The sequence below is a fragment of the Camellia sinensis genome, chromosome 5 (genome assembly GCF_055761805.1).
Source record: "Camellia sinensis isolate YWXY chromosome 5, ASM5576180v1, whole genome shotgun sequence".
Taxonomy (NCBI): domain Eukaryota; kingdom Viridiplantae; phylum Streptophyta; class Magnoliopsida; order Ericales; family Theaceae; genus Camellia; species Camellia sinensis.
Window position 1 is genome coordinate 98,561,221 of NC_138965.1, and position 22,870 is coordinate 98,584,090.

Here is a 22,870-nt window from a genome sequence, read left to right on the forward strand (position 1 = left end):
TATTTGAATTCAAAGAAAAAAAAAATCAAAATCCAATTAAATCAAAAAGTGGTTCCCCAAATTTTAGTACAAAAATAATTTTTTGACTAAAATTTCTAAATTTGATATTGAAATAAAGGGTTAATATGTCGTAGAAAAATCCCATAAAATCAAAATTAGACTATTTAATATATAAGAAACAATTACCGTCAAAAATTATTTTTAAAATTGTACGTGTTGAAAAATCCACTTTCCACACTTAGAAAATTTCCAGGCTTAACTCAATTGTGACATAATAACCTTTTTAATGCAACTATCTCTATATGAAAAAGAAATGAGGGTCAGGTCTTAACTGGTGCCGTTGCAGACCTTTTCAGTCATAATTAAAATAAGAATCATAATTAACATCACGATGAATTATACCAAGGATAATAACCAAATATCATTTGAGGCATGTAACTAAAGAACTCTTCAATCATAATCAAAATTAAAATTACAAGAGGTTATAATTAGGGTTTGGTTTCTCTCAAGTTGTCATATCAACTTAAGAAAGCTGCCATATCAACTTGAGAAAAAGTTTAGACTTGGTAAACCCATTTTGGAATTGATTTTGATAATTCAAACTATTCATTTTTTTTTTTGAATTCATTGAGTAGAATATTCATGTAAAAAATTAAGATGATTGGACATCAGTATTTGTTTTTGTATTTGAATCATATTTGTTTTAAAAAATGGAAGAAAAATATAATTTCAAAAACAACTATCTATTTTTTATAATATAAATTTCATTCTAACATATAGGTACATATATCCGATCATTTTGATTTTTTACATGAATATTTTATTCAACTTCTAAAAAGTGAATGATTCAAATTATCAAAACGGAACCTATAATTGAGATCCAAATATAAGATAAGCCCAACTCTAGTAACTAAAGCATAATTAACACACCAATGTGTCATAATCAAGTCATAATCAATAGAACAATGAATTATAATCAAATACTATAAATGGCATTACTGGACATATGATACACATCCAAAAACAGAATGTGTATTATAGAATTTGTGTAAACACAAAAATAAATACAAATATTATATATATATATATATATATTTCAATATTAAATAATTAATATTATTTTTTATTTATACAACTAACTAGATACTGTTAAAAAATTAGTTAAATTTTATTTAAATTAAAATTTTAAAAAAATTTAATATAATTATATCAAATTTAATATAACTTTTAAATCTTCAAAAGATTAGTCTAATTTTTTTATTAATAATTTAATGTAAAATATTACATCTACCCAACATTTGTTAGTTAAGAGAAAAAATTGAGAAAAAAGTGACATCATATCACGGGTTTTGCCAGTGACTTCCAGTTTGGATTAAAATATTTCTTTATGTTGTGTTGGATAAAAAAATTAAAAAAAAATAATAATAATAATTTATAAATAAAATATTTTTATATTTTATTTAATTATATGTATATATATATATTTTAAATCTATTCTCAAATTCTTTAACCAAGTTAAGTTAAGATAGGGTGTACAAAAATTACTTTTGCGTAGTGGGACCCGTGACATGTGTTATGACTTGTAATATGCGCAAGCCTTGCAATATGCCAAAACCTGCGCGCGCACCCAAAAAAAAATAAAAATAAAAATAATAATAATAATAATAAAATAAAAAAATGAAGAAAATGTCAGTATATTTGATTTTAATTTTCTAGATTTAATTTTTTTTAAATTAAATTTTTTATTTTTTTTTATTTTTAATGAATATTTTTAAAATTTGAAGTTATTTTTTATTTTTATTTTTTTAGGTACACTTTATTTAGATGTATTTAAAAAGTAAAATATTTATAAAAAGTTAATAAATACACAAGGATAAAAAAAATATACTGAATTCTCACTTTTTTATTATATATTTTTGGTATTTAGTAAATTTTTTATAATTTTTTTTACAAATATTATACCTTTTAAGTATATTTATATTAGATGTATCTAAAAAATTAAAAAAAGTACTTAGAATATTAAAAAAAATTCAGTAAAAATAAAAAAATACAAATTTTTTTTTTTTTTAATTTTATGAAAAGTGTATCCTAAAAAACCAAACCAAAGGAGCTGGATATTTAGGGATGCATATACAAAATGTGTAATTTTATTACTATATTTTGTAGTATAAACTACAAAATGCGTAATCTCATTACAAATAGGATTGCAAACGAACCGAGCTAAGCCGAGTCGAGCCGAGCTTTGCTGAGCTCTAGCTCAGCTCGTTTACTTATTAAGCTCGTTTATTGAGTTCGAACTCGGCTCGATAAAGAACTGAACTCGAACTCGGCTCGACTTTTTAATATTAATAAAACTCGATCTCAGCTCGATAATTTTTTTAATATTATTTAATATATAAATAATGTATTTATATTATTATTTATATATTATTTAATATATAAATAATGTATTTATTATATAATTTAAATAAAAATAAACGAACTGAGCTTGACCAGCTGAGTTTGTACGAGTACGAGCTCGAGCTCGAGCTCAAACTCGTCTCGTTTACTAAACGGGCCTAATATTCGAACTCGAACTCGGCTTGTTTAAATAAACCGAGCCGAACCCTTAACGAACCCTTAACGAGGCGAGCCAAGTTTGTTCATGAACAGTTTGGTTCATTTGCAGGCCCAATCACAAATCAACGTAACAAAAAATGTGATAACTAAGTCACAAACTTTTGCAACATCACCAACAAAATTTTAGACATTTTGTTATGTCAATTTATGATGAGATTATGTATTTTCTTATTGATGTTATAAAATTTTATAATAAAATTATATATTTTTATAATAGGATACATATAGTATACAATGCCACCCTTTACACTGTATTTGATTGAAGTATTTAGAAATAAATTTAGAAAGAAAAATTAAAAAGATATATAAAATAAAATTAAATATAAATATATTTTATTCATTGTTCATTTATCTTTTTTCTATCCATTTTTAAATTCGTCAATCAAAGATGGGTCAGGATTTTCTTATTTTTTATTGATAAATTATTGGTATAGTTGGAATGTCTATATCATTACAAATAGATATGACAAAAGACAGTGTCAATATATCATAATATATTAGAATAAATTATATGAGGGTATGACCTTAGATTGAAAGAAGAAGTAGAATAAGAAAAAAAAAATGGAGGGAGAGAAAATTTTCATAGCGAAGATGATATTGTCAGTGGCATTGGGTGGATTTGTAGTGTTGTTTGTCCATCTCTACAATGTTTTGGTATGGAAGCCGAGAAGGCTAAGATCAAAGCTTCAAAGCCAAGGTATCAGAGGTCCTTCACCCACTTTTCTGTATGGAAACATTCCTGAAATAAAGAGAATCCAACTTCAGATGCGATCCAAGTCAACAACCCCAAAAGACCACCGCCACCACGACGGTGGTGGTGAGATCGCTCATGATTGGCCTGCCACTGTGTTCCCACACATCGAGCAGTGGCGAAATGAATATGGTACTCTCTCTCTCTCTCGTGTGCTTTAATTTCTCAAGAACAAGCATGGTATTTGAAAGGACAAATTACCAACACCCCCTTGATTTTGATGAAAATACAGATTTTCTCTTCAAGACTTGAAAAATTACATACCCTTTTTAAGGTTTATATTTACGTAATTTGTTATGCAAATATATATCTCAAAGAGGCGATTGTAATTTTTCAAATCTCAGGAGAATTCGTATTTTAATCAAACATTGGCTCTGTTTGGTAGGACTTATTTTCAACTTATTTCAGTTTTTAGCTTAATTTAAGCTGTTTTGATGTGTTTGGTTCAACTTAACAATACAGCTTATAACTTTTTGTAAGTTAAAAAATTAACTTGTTCTTTGAGTGGGGGAAGAGAAACTTAATTTATAAGTCAAAAATCAGCTTATGTTTACAGCTATAAGCTAAATTATAATTGTTTTCCCACAACTCTACCAAACGAGGCTATTGGTAATTTGCCCTATTTGAAACATATATAGCGGGTGTTTGGGAGGTTATATTTTAATGGGTTATTTTAATTTTTGATTATTTTAGTAGGTTAAAATTTTTATATTTAGGAAGATGATTGGATGTTTTTGTAATTGAATATGATATTTGTGGGAGAAAAAATAAAATAATTATGAATTTGATGTAATATTTTATCTTATTAACTATTTTAATCTATTTTATCTTTTTTTTTTATATATATAAATTTTAACCTAAAAAATACTAAAATTTCACTTCCCAGACATGGCCATAATGAAGTTTGTCCTAGGTGTTTCAATGCATAGTATATGGATGACAACTCTCTTAAATAAAAATAAAGTAATAAAATAATAAACAACTTGAGCAAATATACAAACATAGAAGATTAAGAAAATCATCATCCCAGTGGGGGAGAGAACCTCAAACCACCTTCAAACTCTTTTATCTCTTTTTGAGTCATCCACCACTTTTAGTTGGTTCAGGAAGATGAATCTACAAAAGAAGTGAGTATATCTACACAAAATTAAATAATATAAAGTATTAAGACATTAATTTTGTTGCCATCGATTTCTCATCACTACACAAAATTAATGTCTTAACAGGTTTGAGGGTTAATATGGACCCCACCTAGAACAAGTTGACTGGCTAATTGGTCAAATTAGCTGAATCAGTCTGATTTTTAAAACATTATTTTTGAGATGACACCTATCAATGTTGGAATTGGGATCCTCCCCTTGAGTCCCCTCCTTAATTCCCTCCTTGCAGGGGCCTTCGGGTCCACTTTGAGGCCCAGTTTTGATAATCCGAACCGTTAATATTTTTAGATTTATTCAGTATATCATACCTGTAAAAAATCAAATTGATCGAATATCATAAAGTATGTGTTCGGAAAATTGTTTATTAAAAAATAGTTTGTAGTCCCAATTTTCTGAACGCATACTTTCTGATATCCGATCAACTTGATTTTTTACAGGTATAATATACTGAATAAATCTAAAAATATGAACGGTTCGGATTATCAAAACTGGGCCTCAAAGTAGACCCGAAGGCCCCTGCAAGGAGGGAATTAAGGAGGGAGCTCAAGGAGGGGATCTGGACTCTCAATGTTGTAGTTTTTGTTTTTTAGTGCAAAGGAAAATACTCATTATTGATAAATAATGTAGTTGGTCTTAACTGTCATACAAACAAATTTATTATGAATAATTCTTTGTGCACATAAATTATTCATAAAATGAGACACAAACTTTTTATAAGGGATGAGATCCACGTATGAGACTCACTCTCTATGAGAGGTCTGTGTTTCATCCTGTGAATGATTTTTGTATTTTTAACATTACTGATTTATTATTTGTCATTGACTCATAATTTCAAAAATGCTATTGCCATATTATTTTGAATAATTTTTTTAAGAAAAATTATGTTTTGTGAATCATTGTCCCCAGAAAATAGTACATACACAAGACGTATACGCTGGCACGATGATTTCGAAAAATTCAAGACCCGATAGGCTAGGAGCATGTTAAAAATTTATATTTTTATAAATGCATCATATGTCAAATATATAAATAGTATATACTCAAAAGGTAATGAAAAGAAAATAAAATAAAATAACATTACACTAAATAAAATTAAAAATTCAGATTCTCTATATCTTCAACATCAAATTATCATTCACATAACAATTACCTTCTAAAGAATACAAAATAGTTGTAGAACACTGTAATTTACATGATATATTTATTTTATAAATGTTTTAAAACATTAATTTCCAAGACTGCAAAACATTATGAATATGAATAGATTCATCACATAATATGTATGCAAAAGGTGTAAAATGTCTGTAAAGTATCAAATATTATGAACTCAAATTTTAATTAAGACACGTCAAAGAAGTGTAGTAGAATAAAACACACCTTTACGATTGTCTGTAGAGTGTCGTGTCCTATGAAGTAGAAACATCTTTTCAGAAGTCATGTACTCACGTGCTGCACATGGACACGCATCAGACATATGTCGAACACACTAGAAGAATCAAATATGTTGAGGACATTTTTTTTTTTTTGGGGGTCATATTTTCACCGTAGTAGCATACTTAAGATTGATAAATTTGATAAGAATAAATATGTGACATAGAATAAGTACATAAAATTACATGTTTTGCATGCGTCCTGATTTTTAAAAAAGTTGTTTGATCCACTTGTCCAAATCGTGTCACGCCACCTCCTAAAAGTGTTCATGCTTAGAGTCCTTAAATATTTTATTCATCAATTTAGATATTTTTAACAATTAAAAAAAAAAAATTCATTTAAGTGTTTTCCCCTGATTAATCATGCTAAATTCAAATTGTAATCCCTATCTTTTATCTATTCATATAATTAATCACGGTATTGCGATGGCACTGGCAGGACCAACATTCATGTATTCAACTGGAAACATGCAAGTGCTATGCATAACAGATCCAGAGATGGCTAAGGAAGTGAGCCTCTGTACCTCATCGAGCCTTGGAAAACCTTCTTATCTATCCAAGGACAGGGGGGCTCTGCTAGGCCAGGGAATTCTTACTTCAAATGGACCTCATTGGGCCCACCAGAGGAAAATCATTGCTCCTGAATTTTACCCTGAAAAGGTTAAGGTAAAACACAATCATACTTGATAACTATCTGTTGGCACATAAATTTTAAACCAAATTTATGTTTAAATTTCAAATACAGTCAATGACACACATAGAGCCTACGATAAGATTGTTGTAGGCAATCACTTCCCAAAATGATTAACTTGCTCCGTTGAAGTGTATAAATAAAACAACGTCGTATCTTAACGACGTTATTCAATATGCTCAAATGACACGTGGAGCCTACGAAAGATGACACCTATAGAGCCTACAGCAAGGACACCACACAGAATGAAACCCCAAAGATCAATCCGGTTAATCAGATATGCGATTAATTAGATAGCGCTATTATTCAAAATTTAAATGGCGCTATCATTTAATTTGAAATTCAAATATCATGCAATTTGAAATTCAAATTAAAGATGAAGCATTCCTATCACCTGATGGCCCTCCATAAATATGAGGACCATCACACAAGACGGGGGATCAGAAAAATCAGAAGTGGAAAAAAAGAGAGAGAGAAAGAAATTGAGAGCTAAAGAAGTCGTTACAAAAAAAGAAGAAGAGAAGCCTAGAGAACTGAAGAGCCTACGCTAATGGCGATGAATAGGTAAAGGGTTCCAAACCCAAACTGTATTTTGTATTCGAGGGTTCAAAACCCATAACAATCTCAATAAAATATTTCTTTTTTTTAAATTGTCTTTTGTTGTTTATTTTGTTCTTCATTAATCGGAGGTTTCATTTGTATAAAATGTGTAATTAATGATTTGAAATACAGATCGAAAATAAGAACCTGCTATTCAAATAATTAACACTGTTTAGTCCAAAAAAACTAAACAGTGGACATTTGTAACATAAAATTTTAAAATGTGTTGAAACACTTCATATTTTAAAATTTGTGTCTACACTATCCAGCTGCTCTTCTTAATCAGCATAAGAAAAGAAAATATAGAAGAAAAAAAAATCTCTATTCATTCACCATAGTCCCTTCTGAATCCTGATTGAGTCACTGCTTTGTAAGAATCAATAAGAAAGATGTGTCATATTTGCTCACCTTTATGTGCATCCACCATGAAGATGAGTGAACAAAACTGTTATGATCAATTTCTTGTTTTTCAACAATATGCGCTTGAAACAAAAAAAAATAAAAAACAGAAAACCAAAGGCTTCTTTTTCACTGAGCTATACGGTGATGGTGCAAAAACAAAGAATCAAGCAATTGAAGCTGGATTCATGGTTTCAGCTTCAATTGCCCATACAGTGATGTAACTTTTGGTAATCTGGATTACAGAAAATGAAACCATGAATCTGGATTTTGAAGTTGGATTCATGGTTTCACTGAGCTATACGGTGATTATTAGCTTTCATATTACCAAAAGTTACATCACAACCACAGAAAATGATAGCATCATTGCCCATATATATAAGAACAAACAACTAAAAAGTTAAAGTAGGCTCATTTCATGCACACAAAAAGTGGGAAGGGGGGAAAAAGTACTTTTTGAAATGACATATTCATTGTTAGCCCTCTTTGATGTAACTTTTGGTAATATGAAAGCCAATAATCAAAAAGTCAAAAATCAAAAGTACCCCCTATTCAATTTCACAATAATCAATCAGATTTATCTATTTTTACCTTATAAATTGTAATTGGCAGCTGTACCAAATACTACACATTCTTAAAATAAAAATAAAAAAAGAAGAAGCAATAAGCTGCACCAAGCGGGCCGCTGTCTAAATGATTGTAACAAGCCTTTTTATTTTTATTATTTACTTATAAAACTCTATTTATTCTGCTCTGGATGGTAGGCAGTATAAATCTTTGCTTTGCTTTTTTCAATAGGATATCTACATGAGTAATTAAATAATTATAGGAAAAGCATTATAACATTAATTTGAATTGAGAATTAGCTCCAGTACCACTCTGTTTGATTCCAATATAACCCTAGTCAAGAAATCTCTCTACTGCTAGATGTTCCCTAATTAACAACAGTAAGTATAGGATTAACTAAGAGTCCAGTGCGAAAAAAATTCTCTCTCTCTCTCTCTCTCTCAAGTACCTTCTCAACAACAGACAAACCACATGGCTTACCCAAAGAACACAACACAACCTTTCACTGGATTTGAGTAACTACAATAATTATTTATCCTTACTACATCAACTACAATGAGTCAAACTAAAATGTTAAAACTGGTCAGTAATTTTCATACAAGCACATGACTACTTTTCGCAATACACACACTTCAACTATTAGGCTTAAATAACTATGGAAAGCACTTTCTAGGCCTAATATTTAAATCAATACTGTAAGTTTCATCTTCTTATTCAACCAAATAATTCATCCAACTCCTTTTGAAGGGCATGGTGAACCAAATGGTGGACTCAATGACTGCAATGCTTAAAACTTGGGAGAATAGAATCGAAATTGTGGGAGGAAATGCAGAAATCAGAGTTGATGAGGATTTGAGGATTTTGTCTGCAGATATAATCTCAAAGGCTTGTTTTGGAAGCAACTATTCCCAAGGGGAAAAAATATTCCTACAACTCAGAGCCCTTCAAAAGGTCATGTCTAAGGGAAACATCGGGGTCCCTGGATCAAGGTACATTGTCCCTAAATCCTTTTGTCCCTCTCTCTCAATGCATTCCTAGTAGGAAGGATTATGTATGAATTTCAAGACATGATAATCTTGAAACATGATCGTATAACTTATAAATTGCATATATTAACAAGTGAATATAGTAAGCACCCATTTGATAGTGTTTTTGTTTTTGTTTTTGTTTTTTGTTTTGTGTTTTCAGGAAAAAAAAAAAAACAAAGAAAGAAAAGTTCAAAAACACGTATCACTTTCATTTTCGGATGAAAAAAATGTCAAACATTCAAAAACAATTTTATGGTCTTTCTTGAAAAGTGGTTTGTTTAAAAAAAAAAAAAAAAAACTATTTCGGAAACAATTTTCTAATGAGTTTGGTAACGTTTACGTTTTCAGTTTATATTTACAAAAAATTTATAAACTGGTTTTTGTTTATTTTTAAAAAAATATAAACTACAAACACGTTTGGTAATTGACAAAATGTTTAAAAAATTTTAAAAATATAAAAAATAGTGAGAAATGGCAAGTGGTGGCGAAAAACGGTGGTGGAAAGTGGTGTCGGTGGGTGGTGGGTAGCTGGTGGTGATGGGTGGTGGCGGGTGGGGGGTGGTGGTAGGTGGGTGGGTGACGGTGGCGAGTGGTGGGTGGTGGGTGGTGGTGGTGGTGGTGGTGGTGGTGGTGGTGGTGGCGGATGGTGGGTGGTGGTGGCAGGCGGATGGCGGATGGCGGGTGGTGGTGGGTGGGTGGTGGTGGCCGATAGGTGGCGGTTGGTGGTGGTGGGTTGGTGGGTGGGTAGGTGGGTGGGTGACAGTGGCAGGTGGGGGGTGGTGGTGGGTGGGTGGTGGTGGTGGTGGTGGTGGTGGCAAGTGAGTGGTGGATGGCGGGTGGGTGGTAGGTGGTGGTAGCGGGTGGGTGGGTGACGGTGGCGGGTGGTAGCGAGTGGGTGGTGGTGGTGGCAGGTGGGTGGCGGATGGCGGGTGGTGGCGGGTGGTGGTGGTGGTGGTGGTGGTAGTGGGTGGGTGGGTGGGTAACGATAGCGGGTGGTAGGTGGTAACGAGTGGGTGGTGGTGGGTAGGTGGCGGGTGGGTGGTGGTGGTGGGTGAGTGGTGGTGGTAGGTGGGTGGTGAGTGGTGGTGGCAAGTAGGTGGCGGGTGGCGGGTGGTGGGTGGTGGCGGGTGGATGGCAAGTGGGTAGTGGGTGGTAGTGGTGTTGGTGGTGGCGAGTGGGTGGCTGGTGGGTGGTGGTGGCGGGTGGGTGGTGAGTGGTAGTGGCGGGTGGGTGGTGGTGGCGGAAGACAGTGGTGGAAAATGGTGGCGGGTGGTGGCTAGTGTTGGGTGGTAAAAAAAAAAAAACTCAAAACTCAAAACGGAAATACATTTTTTGACCAAATTTATAAACTGAGACAATTGATTTATAAATCAAAAATTTTACCAAACAAGTTTTTATTTGAGTTTTTAAAATTTTTGTAAATATAAACAGAAAACTGAAAACGTAAGTGTTACCAAACGGCATGTTCTGGAAAATGGAAATAAGAAAATAAAAAACTAAAATGCAACCAAACAGACATTTATATTTGTATATTATGTCTCTTGCTACTGAACAAGTTGTCTGTCAAAGTTTATAATGCTTTTAAATGTAACAGATATTTGCCAAGCAAAAATAACAGAGAGATATGGAGATTGGAGAAAGAGATTTATTCAATGATATTAAATGTAGTTAAAGCACGTAGTGAGGCTAAAAGTGAGAAAGACCTCTTACAAATGATACTTGAGGCTGCCAAGAATTGCAGAGACAATGGTGAGCTACCACCGGGTATTACTCCCAACAAGTTCATAGTGGATAATTGCAAGAATATATACTTCGCTGGCCATGAGACCACAGCTGTATCAGCATCATGGTGCTTGATGTTATTGGCTGCATATCCAGAATGGCAAGCTCGTGTTCGTTCTGAGGTGCTTGAGATCTGTGGGAAGAATCTTCCAGATGCAGATATGCTTCAAAGCATGAAAACAGTAAGTTAGCCTTGCAATTTGTAAAAAAGAAAATGTCTAGAAATACATAAACTGATCATAGAATAGAACCGGACACAACTCTCTACATAAGATGAGTCTTGCCTTTATGTAGGTCACACACCCATGTGAGAGCGTTGTGTCCGGTACTGTGATAGGTTTCTATACAAGTAGAAGAACCGAATTTGTATCCCCAATGCATGTACACTTCACAGTCGTCCTCCTTGTTAGCTTGTACATACGTGTCAACTCATTCTCACTCGTACATATCATTGGCAATAAAAAAACCTTTAACCTAACAGCACAGACACGCCAATAAAATTTTTTTCATAAAAAAAATCATGACACGACACGTGAGGGACATGCGCTAATATATAGTTTTATATAATGTCATATACATGAATAAATAACAGAATAAATAACACTAATTTTTGAAGCTTAAAGAAAGGAGGATTAATAAGGTATAAATCTACAAATTTTTCTATCATTGTAGGCTAAGTCATTTTGTTCAAACTTCTAAGCAATGGACACATGTGTCCCCAAAGTATCCGAAACATGTTTGGTCTAATTTAAATAAATAAATAAACAACCTAATAAGACATGTTTTTATGTGGGTCCAACACGTGTCGCGAGGACACGCAATCTCTTAGAAGTGTCCATGCTTTTGAACCCTTTACAATAAACGAAATATTTTATAATTTTAGGGTAAATAATGAAGTCACTAGCAACATTCAGAAATTGTTTTACTCTTCATAGCACACAGGAAATTACCCTAAAAACTTCTCATTTTACTTAAAATTGTGTCTACATGAATACATTACCCTATTCATTGATAATACTTATAAATATACAAAAGATTATAATTTATAAGTAAACATAATTATGGGAGATATTATTATTACAAATTATTTAGTCATTTATAATTACTATAACTACCAAAGTCCAACTCTATATTACCTGGAATGTGGGTCGTTCCAGTATGCAGAGCATGAATAGAAGTGTTGTATGCCACATGCTCTAAAATATAGTTTGATAGGGCTAGACTTGTACATGTTACAATGTTAGAATTTAACTCACTTCCAAAACAATCTTCTTTTAATAATTAGACATCCAATAAACACAATATATATATATTTTTTTCAAATTAATCATGTAAAAGCACATTTCTAGGAACATCGAAGCCCATTTTTTTAAATTATGTCCTGCCAAAACTCTACACTTCCTAGATTGTCATTCATTATATTTGATTTTTTCATCCTGAGGACATGAGATCATTTGTTCTTGCTAAATTTATTGTTTTGAAATGACTAGGGTAATTGTCATTTGTTACACTAAATATAATATCATTGTGTGTTCCAAAATGTAAATCAATAAGTTTTAGCATTTTTTGATAAGCTTAATTTAAATTAATTTGCAGCTAACTCTGGTGATTCAAGAGACATTGCGCCTTTACCCACCAGTAGCATTTGGGGTAAGAGAAACTTTAGAAGATATAAATCTCAAAGACATTCACATTCCAAAAGGCATCAACATTCAGATCCTCAAACCAATTCTGCAACAGCATCCAGACATGTGGGGACCAGATGTACACCAGTTCAAACCAGAAAGATTTGCACATGGAACTATTGCGGCTTGCAAAATTTCACAGGTTTTTATGCCATTTGGAGTTGGGCCTCGCACCTGTGCAGGACAACATTTTGCCATGATAGAATTGAAGGTGATTTTATCTCTCATTCTGTCAAAGTTTAGCTTCTCACTCTCCCCAAAATATCGACACTCCCCAGTATTTAGGTTAGTTATAGAGCCTGAGCAAGGAGTTATACTCCATGTCAAGAGAGTGTGATCTTTTCCGTTTTCTTTGAGAAAAGATTTGGCAGACATACAAACTCGTATTTGTCAAGTAAAGAAGTGCAAATTTCCATGCTCATTTTGTACTACTAACTAAAAAAAAAGTACTGGATTATTTATTTTTTAGGGCAGGCCTTGGCACAAAGATAAGGTTACTCTCCATTTTGATCTGCGTGTCCTGGTTTCAAACCACAGAAACAACCTCTCCATATACAGGGGTAAGGTTGTGTACATCTGATCCTGCCCACATCCCGCAATGGTGGGAGTCTTCTGCATTGAGATTGGGCATTATTTTTTTAACACAAGCATGATGCTTTGGAAACACTTCTGATATGAAACCATTCAGATGAATCTGTTTCTCTCCTATTGTCAAGGCTCATCCATTCTTTTACAGAGGAATTGCCATGGGGCCTTCCTAGCTTAATTTTGGATTGCTTTTTACACCACCATTTTCTTCAATGAAACACAACCTTACCCACCACCATTACAACCACCTATTAACATATTTGTCATCCCCACCCACTATAACATCATCCCATCAACTTTCCCACAACTTTGACCCCAACAGCCACCACTTCAACCATCTTACAACTCACCATCTTACAACTCTCTGACACTTATCTGCCAATCACTGCAACAGATTTCCCACCAACGCTAGCATCTGCTAAACACTTCCCTCCTAGCAACAGTTACCGTTGAAATAAACAAAAGTAATCCATTCCTTTTAACACAAAATAATTGAAACAAACATAAATAATCCATTCCTAAAACACAAAATAATAATACCTTCTCATTATCTCTTCAACTACAGTCCTAGAGTGCGCAACTGGCAGCCCGAGAGAGTATTTATACCATACACCATTCTAGTGAATACCAAAACCTTAACCCAAAGACCTTGACAACATCAAACTAGTACGAAAAGCTAACCCACCCATGTCTCTCCAAGGCCCAAGGGATCTAGGCAACACCTTTTCCTTTACCCTAGAAAACAATTTAGAGTACAATGTCAGACCGAAAAATGTATCCTTTCCTTAGTGACAATTCAATGGTTTGCTTAAGCGGTCTTAACATCAGAAAACATAGCAAGCAACTGTTGTGAAATAACCCAAACACACAAACAATAGCAAGAAGAAAAACTATCAATCACAGCAAGAAACAACACAATGTGGTTCGGTAAGATTGCCTATGTCCATGGCTCACATCAGTTTCACTATATCAGAGAGAATGAAACAAAAGAGTACAGTGTGGCTGCTACAGAAAGCAACAATACATAGTGCTAGGTTTACTTCAACAATTACCCAACTACCCTTACCGAACCCCGCAACCCTTAGGGGGAGGCCCCCCAAACCCCCCATTGGATTGGGGCTTAGTGTCTGATATTTACATTGTTTTCTTACAATTGGCCCCCCAATGCAAAATACACATATCTGTCCCTGCTTTGCTTTTGTTTTCCTCTCATACTTTTGTTCCCTCATAAAGGTGAAAGTTAGTGCACTATTTTAATTGATTGGGATGTAATGGAACGGCTACTCATTAAACTCTTTTATGGAGTGATCATTCCCTTACAATGTTGAATAATAATTTCATTTGCAATGTATTTATTATTATTTTTTTAGTCAACCAAAAAAAGAAATAAACATTTTGATATAATTGCATTTCAATCCATTCTAATGAATCAAACACTACTTAAAAATCTTCGCCGTTTTACAATTTTTATTAAAAAGAGACTCCATTAATACTCTGTTGTCCTCCTTCCCTTTAATTCAGGTATGTTTGTGTCCTTCATTCTCTATTTTATCTTGATTTTTTTCTTGGAAAGGTCTTTTTTTAATACCCACTCACACATTTATTTATAAATTAAATGGGAGGCACTCCTATTTCTGGGTTTTTCATTTTGCAGGCTTTCACATTTCAAATTTTCATACTATTTTCCTTTTCAAACTGTCTTAGTTCATATCTAATAAAACTGTGTTGCTTAAAGGGAAGGTAAAAATTAGTTGTGTGAAAATTAATTTAGAACAGAACTCGACCTGTTAAAAGTGCTGCAGTAGTGTAAGGTCCGCACCACCCTACTCTGGCCCGCCCAATGACCAAATCCTGCCTCCGCCCCTGCTAATAGGAACTTGAACATTAGTGCATGAACCAAAAGATTTAAACCCAGTAACAAGTTTGTTGTTAGACCCATTTTATTTATTAATCATATACAGCAGCTCCAAAAGATTAACATTCGTTCATATGGAGTATAAATTTTTCTTAGAAACATTATGTCATTCCTACAAGTGATTCCTCATGAAGGATTGGAAGTACTATATGAGGATTTCAAGATCAAATAGAATGCATTTATTTTAATTACTCCTAAGCAACTTAATTGCCTGAAATAGGAGATCAAATAGATGTTCCTCCTTTTCCCCAATAAATTAACAGAGACATTAATCTACATTAAATAAAACTCAACCATAAGTTTCATGCTTATATTGTGGCCCCCAAGCCAACCAAATGAGAGTTCCAACAACTTTCAAACTTTTGTCTTCTCTAATTGATTTTCTTTAGCTGTCATTGCTAAATGTCTACCAATTCAAAATCAATGGTGCAGCCACAAGTGTTAATTATGTTCACCTCACATCCAATGAAATCATATTACAAAGCCCCCATCTTTTTTATCTTTAAAAAAATAGAAGTGCGTCAACTGTGTTTAATCTCGATAGAAGGAACTCAGATATTCATTCCTTTTTTTTTTTTTTTTTTTCCCTATAAATTCACCAGAAATCCTGAAAACTTCATCACTTATTCCTTTAAATATTTTATTCCTCTGGAACTTTTCAGGTTTTAGTGTCTCATAATTTCCCTACATAATTACTTGTCAAAAACTAATAATAATAATTGCTCTACACAATTGTTACCATACATCACATTCTCTCCAAAGATCAAAACTTGCTCTATACCAAACTAATGTAACTCAGTAGGAATAAATTGTGCAGCATAAGAAGAAACAAACAGGAAGAACAAAAAAGAGAAAAGAAAAGAAAAGAAAAGGACAATAAGAAAAAGAAATAGAAGAAAGAATCATGAATAAAAAATCCAAGTTTCTAGCCTCCTGGACACAACAAAAATGAGAACGAGAATAGGAGACAAGCAATAGAAATAGATACCAAACAACATAGAAGCAAAGGCAACCTCTCTAATAACTTGAATCAATTCACCAATGTTTGTCATCTCCCTAATAATGCTATTTTAAGACTGTCTACAATCTTACTCACCAAAACCCTACACAAACCAAATGACAACAAATTAAATCCCCTAAACATTCATAACCTCAAAGATAGTAGCCAAGTAGTAAACCACCCAACATTCTGTCCAATTAGGACTAGTACTATAAGGTCATGTTTGATTCACAAAACTAATAGTGAAGTATTAATAATCCTATTAAATTAGTGTGGTATTCACTATCCAATTGGATTAATATTCATTGGATTAATAATCCCACCCCTACCCCATTACTAATAATCCCACAAATTTGTTGGATTAATTATCCTAAACCAAAATATTAAAACAAACATAGGATAGTTGGGCCCACGGATAAATAATCCCAATCCCATGCTCTAATCCACCCAATCAAACATGCCCTAAGGGTCTTTGGTTCACAGGAATGGCATGGAACAGAATGATCATTCAATCAAATTGTCCAGTCTCATATTTAGTTGACTAAAAAAATAATATGAAAAAACATTGCAAATGAATCTACTTGAAAACCTAATATTGGTAGGTTTTGGTTACCTAATTGTATAGAATTAGGATTCTTATGGTTAGACTATTATAAATAGTCGCGAGGATTGTAGGTTTTGGTGAGAGAGTAGTGCAGGAAAACATAGATGTAAGGGGTGAGAAACAATAGGGCACCAAGATGAGAAAGGGCTTTGTTTTTAGGCTCAACTACCCTTAAGCATGGGTTCAAGTGCAAGTGGTATTAGAGCTTAAAGTTGTGAATCCAAGATGCGGTTGGTAGAGGGGAGCCTCACGACACAAAGTGAACAAGGAAAGAAAAAATCAATGAAACCGAGTATTAGGATCAAAGGTTGACATTAGTTTTTATTTTATTTTATCTTTTTCTTTCTGGTAATCGCGTGGGTGACCAAGGCACAAAGTTACAAGGTTCTTATTGTCTCGGTTACATAAGAACAAGATTTGATTGTTTGATGAGCCTATGACTTGGCCAAAAAGTGATCCTATTCGATGCAAGGGAACATGGTCATGTAAAATTGACGGTTCCATCTTTTTTTTGTTAGATTGGTGTATGCCTAATAGGAAAAACATCAAGGCGAATATGTCTCTAAGGTTTTTAGGCATTGCAGTTTCATTGGTGCAATCAAAAATTTCAAATTCTGATCAGTTTAATGGGATTGGACAGATTCAAGAGCAATCAAAGGTGATGATTGCATGTGATCTAGGTAATCCAAGAGCATTCTGATTCAATCAATAGAGGAAGAATTGATGGCTATTTGACAACTTGTGCAGACTCATGGGGCATCTTATTATGACCAGAAGGGAGTTGTTGTCAAGTATCAGATGAGTTGTACGAGTAATAGGTGAACAGTGAGAGCAATAGTTGCAAGGATATTGGCCAAAGAGGATGGCAACAGGTTGTTGAATCTCACATAAGGAAGCTCCAAACATAGAAATTGAGATGAAGGCCGCGACAAGGTGTACATCGAAGGAGGATGCGGGGCTCTTTTTGTGAAGGTTTGGTCTGTGCAATGGAGACATTTCAAGAAGAAGGTACAACAAATCTTTCAGGATGACCTCAAGCATGAGAATATAGATGGAGTCATGACAAGCACCCAAGGTGTGGGTGCAGGCACTATGGTGTGAAGTGCAAAAGAGGGGCAATCAATTCAAAGGGTGCAATCACCTTGGTAAAGGTGTAGTGTCATGCTAGACTAAAGCGCTCGAGGGAGTACAAGGCATCCAAGTTAGGGGGTGCAGATTTACATCAGCTCACATGGATGGAGGGGGTGATTATTAGGATTTGTCCAGCCACGTGATATATGTAGTTCCCATATAGTTATAGGTTGGTTTATACATGTATTTGGGTTAAGATAGCAAAATCCGGAATCTACTGGGAAACAATATGTGTAGGTTTTAGTTACTTAATTGTATAGAACTAGGATTCTTGTTAGGGGAGAGCATAGTCCGGTTTGGATCAATTGGAGATGAAACCAAGACCAATCCATTGTTTACGGTTCCATAAAAATTGGAACCAAACCAAATCATTAAAATTATGGAGCTGATCCGAACCAAACCATTTAAACATGGTTCGGTTCGATTTGGAACCATGGTTTCACATAATCTGTTCAAAAGAAAAATCATATAACATTTTCAAAAAAAATCAACCTATCATAAATTTTAAAGATAATAATAACATGCCCATCAAACAAACTGCTCTCATAATATTCACTAGTTAAGCAAACATAACATCAAGCAAATATTGTTCAACATTAATCTGTAATGATTTCTCGAAACATAAACTTTCAAAACATAAATATGCACATTATTCTACCATTAACTTAAACAAATATAATATCTAGCAAATAAACATCTTGGTTTAAGTTATACGGTCAAGCTCAGTTCAAATCTAAAACCGTGGACCTAAATTTGGAACCAATTCGGAAAGACCAGTTCCCCAATTTTCCAAACCAGGACCAAACCACGAATTAAAAAAATTAAACCAAACCTACAAGGATTGGTTTGGAAAGGTTTGGTTTGCAGATTTTGCAGTTTCCCTGCTCAGCCTTAATTCTTGTGGATAAACTATTATATATAGGTTTTGGTAAGAAAACCCCAATGCTCCCTCCACGGTTTAGGGATCGAAACTTCTTAAATGCTAACAATTCTTTGGGGCCATCGGAAAGGGGTAAAACCCATGAATTAACCGTGATGCACTTACGGAAAATTTCTTATCGAGGGCCTGTGCACGCCTGGGGGTGAGTCAGGCTTTGATCCAGACACCTCAGTGCCAATACAAAAATATATATAGGTTTTGGTAAGAGAGTAGTGAGGGGAAAACAGAGATGTAAGAGAAAATAAATACTTGTGTGATTGATTGTTCTCTTGGTGTATGCGTAGGTGTGCTTCTATTTGCGTTGGTGGGATGTGACGTAAATTCTAGCAGAATCATCATTCACATTAACCATCAAATTGTCCATTCCCATGTTTGGTTAACTAAAAATAATAATAAAAAATATATTGTAAATGGAACATCATCAACGGGAATGACCATTCCATAGACTTTTCATATGGAATGACCATTCTATTACATTTCACCCTAGTGAACCAAATAGAGTATAACACTTTCAAGAGGTGAACAGGTATTTACTACAGGGTTGTTTTGCAACAACCTAAAAAAGTATATTTATTGTCTTTTTATCCTATTTGGATCACATCATCTCTCTATCACATTACACATCTTTTCATAAAAAGTAAAAAGTTACTAAAATAACTAATTTCCAAATAACACCTAAGTCAATAATAATATGTAGAACTTTTCGTCCTTCAATTTTTACCTGGATTTCATTTTGACCCTCATCTTCTTATTACATTGAATCATCAGACTTCAACTCATGTTTTAGACTCCGTTTGTGTTTGAATTTATGAATTTAAAATGCATGGATTTGGACATTATTCATTAAACGAGAAAGTAAGAAGAAAAACTCAAATTTAAATTTGATAGTTTATCTAAATATTTCAAGATTCTATTAAAGAGCTTACTATGATGCATTTGAAACACCCATGCAAAACTAGTTATTTGAAATCAAATCATGCTAAGGATTTCCTTCTATCTATAAAGATGCTACTAAAATAATATTTTCTAATTTTTTTATCCACCTATAATAGTTAACTCTTTAATATTTTTATAAAATCAAATCTCAAATACCTTGATTTGAAATCCACATGTATCCAAACGGCAACTTATTCCTCCCCTCACTTACCATTTAAAATTTGAATGGAAAGTTCACCCCTGAGAGCATGTGAGCAAGTTTAGAGAAAGAAAAAGGCAAAAAAATTATAGGGCATATTATTCTTCTCACCCTCCAATTTTCACTAAATTCCATTGTCAGAGAATGTGAATTGCATTTATATTTATACTGTGTTTGGTTGGGCGATTTGGAGAGGGATTTAGAAAGGGAAATGGAAACGGTAGGTGAAATGTGAATAAAACATGCCTATATTTCACCTAGTTTCACACACCTTTTCCCTTTTCCTTTTCAAATCCCTTCTCAAATTTTCAACCAAACACAACATTAGGGTTTACGAGAAGTGAAAAGAAGTGAGAAAGGGGTTACCCATATACCTATACTACTATTAGAAGTGAACCTTGGTGTCCAAACTTTGATGACTTCTCCTTATGGCACTTGCCCTCATTTTCCTATTTGAAATTAAAAAAAAAAATTAGATAGTTGATAAGAGTAGCACTCAAACATTGGACAAAGTCTCCGACCAGTTGCATGGCGTACCATATATAGTAAAAGTTTTATTTTATTTTTATTTGCACTAGTTAATATATATGTGGTTATCTATACTATCTATCTATGCTACTATTAAAAAGTGATGTAGTCTCCTTATGCCTCGTGACTTATTTTCCTATTCCAAATAAAAAAAAAAAAAAATAAATTAGATAGTTGACAAGAGTAGAACTCAAACTTAGACCTTAAGTTTAATAAACAAGCCTCTTATCAGTTGCATAGAATACCATATCAAGTGAACAATTCACAAGCTTCTTTTGTCCTTTTGTCAAATGAATTTTTTTTCTATCAAAAATAAAAGATTAAATAGTGAGGTGAATCAGACTTGAACCTTTGCTATTTGAGTAACACAAATTACATATTTTTAACTCAAAATTAAAATTTATATTTTACTGATTTAGGAATTGTTTGGATGATCTAAATAAGTGTACTTTTTGAATTTTTATGAAATATGAGTTGAGTATGGGTTAAGTGAAGTGATGTGCTAGAAAGATGATGTAACTTAAATAAGATGATATGAATTAAATAAGATAGTGACTTTTTAACTTTTTGAATTTTTTAACTTATGTCAAACAAAGCATTAATACACTCACTAGTGTATATATATATATATATATATAGAGAGAGAGAGAGAGAGAGAGAGAGAGAGAGAGAGAGAGAGAGTACATTTGAGAGAAGCAGCGTGTTGAGGGAGAATCGGTTGGCTGCACATGGGAAAGGCGGCGATTGAGCTATAGACGACGCCATTTTGGACTTTCGAGTTCCTCTCTCCTCTCGCTATCTATGGTCTTGTGTCTCGAGCAAGGATCCTCTAGAGTGATTTTTCCCTAAAGTTTCCTAGAGTGCAACATTGTGTGGTTGAGATTTACTGGCAAGTCACATCAATTTTTCTGATGTGACTTGCCAGTAAATCTCAATCACACAATATAACACTCTAGGAAACTTTAGGGAAATTTCACTCTAGAGGATCCTTGGTGTTGTGTCTCCGGCTAGAAACAAAGTGAAGCAAACATGTTAGATATCTCAACCCTTCACTATTATTTTCATATAATCTAATTTTAAATTTGAATAAAAAAAAAACTTAATTTGATATAAATTATTTGTTCATCAAATTTTATCACTTTATTTTTAAAAAAAAGTCTTTTATTCCAAATTTACCTTTTCATCAAAATTGATAAAAAAAAAATTATCCAACGTTTCATTTTTCAAATTTTCTTTAAAAATACAATTTCATGAAAGATTTAATTACTTTTCAATTTTATAAAAAATGTTTTTTTCCTTAATTTGTTCAAACTTTTACTTTTTGTTCATATTGTTTTAAATTGAAGAATTTGGTCCCTAAGTTTAGTTTCAATCTGATTATTTCGCTTGGAGATTAAAGTTAATATTTTTAAAATGTTACATTTTTAAAATTTTCATTAAAAATATAATTTCATGAAAGATTTAATTAATTTTCAATTTGATAACTTTTTTCCTTAATTTGATCAAAATTTTACTTTTTGTTCCCATTGTTTCAAATTGAAAATTTTGGTCCCTACATTTAGTTTCAATTTGATTATTGCATTCAAGTTGGAAATTAAAATTAATATTTTAAAACATTTGCTAGTCTTTTAAAGTCTACATAAAAAAAAATAATAATAACAATTTGTATGGATGACGAAATTGAAATTTGAAGTGTATGTATTAAATTGTTCAAATTAAAACAATAGAGACTAAAGTGAAATTTGAGTACTATACATGTGAAAAGTGTAATTTACCTGATAAACATTTAATAAAATGATTAGAAATAATTTTTTGAACACTTATTTTCAAAATTTGATGGGAAAAAAAAAATTTAAGATTAGAGTTGTTATAACTCCAAACGAACTAATTCAAGCTTTAGAAGATGTTCAAAAATCTTTTGCATTATTTTATCTTTTCATTGTTTCCCTCTTCTCGTTTCAGCTATCAACATGATAAAATCATATTTCAAACTTTCTCTCTCCATACATATATATATATATATATATATCATTTTTAACGTTTCAAGTTGAAAATTTTTGCAGGATTACTTTTGAGCAATATCGAGATGGTTCCATGTCTTTGCAACAAGGAGTCCACGATCTCTGCGAGAACTGTCAATCTTAGATCTCTTTCTCGTGTTGTTCATTGTCTCCATTGGCAACCATCGTCTTAGATTTACCACCGACAACCCTAGATCTAAGACTGACCACCTCAGATCCACCATCAGTGATCTCAAATTTAAGATTTATAACCTCCGGTATGATTCCAACAACATTAGATTTGTCATAATCTGTAA

The 22,870-nt window shown here is 32.9% G+C and overlaps 1 protein-coding gene and 1 long non-coding RNA gene across 2 annotated transcripts; one reads left to right on the forward strand and one right to left on the reverse strand.

The window, feature by feature from the left end:
• The first annotated feature begins 3,094 nt into the window (after positions 1 to 3,094).
• Positions 3,095 to 13,199, forward strand: LOC114270493 (cytochrome P450 714C2). Its single transcript, XM_028212029.2, has 5 exons — positions 3,095 to 3,502; positions 6,400 to 6,626; positions 8,965 to 9,206; positions 10,840 to 11,209; positions 12,624 to 13,199. The coding sequence occupies exons 1-5, from the start codon at positions 3,181 to 3,183 to the stop codon at positions 13,047 to 13,049; spliced, it is 1,587 nt and encodes a 528-aa protein (XP_028067830.2). The 5' UTR covers positions 3,095 to 3,180; the 3' UTR covers positions 13,050 to 13,199.
• Positions 11,063 to 21,263, reverse strand: LOC114270494 (uncharacterized). Its single transcript, XR_003631966.2, has 3 exons — positions 21,238 to 21,263; positions 15,085 to 15,163; positions 11,063 to 11,191 (listed from the first exon to the last, which is right to left on the reverse strand). It is a non-coding gene; the product is annotated as an uncharacterized LOC114270494 (long non-coding RNA).
• Between the last annotated feature and the right edge of the window lie 1,607 nt (positions 21,264 to 22,870).

Bases quoted from the DNA above. Each gene is read 5' to 3' on its own strand.
- LOC114270493 (XM_028212029.2), top strand. From the start codon at position 3,181: ATGGAGGGAGAGAAAATTTTCATAGCGAAGATGATATTGTCAGTGGCA. The intron at 3,503-6,399 runs GTACTCTCTCTC...TGGCACTGGCAG, and splicing joins GCAGTGGCGAAATGAATATG to GACCAACATTCATGTATTCA. The intron at 6,627-8,964 runs GTAAAACACAAT...CTCCTTTTGAAG, and splicing joins TTTACCCTGAAAAGGTTAAG to GGCATGGTGAACCAAATGGT.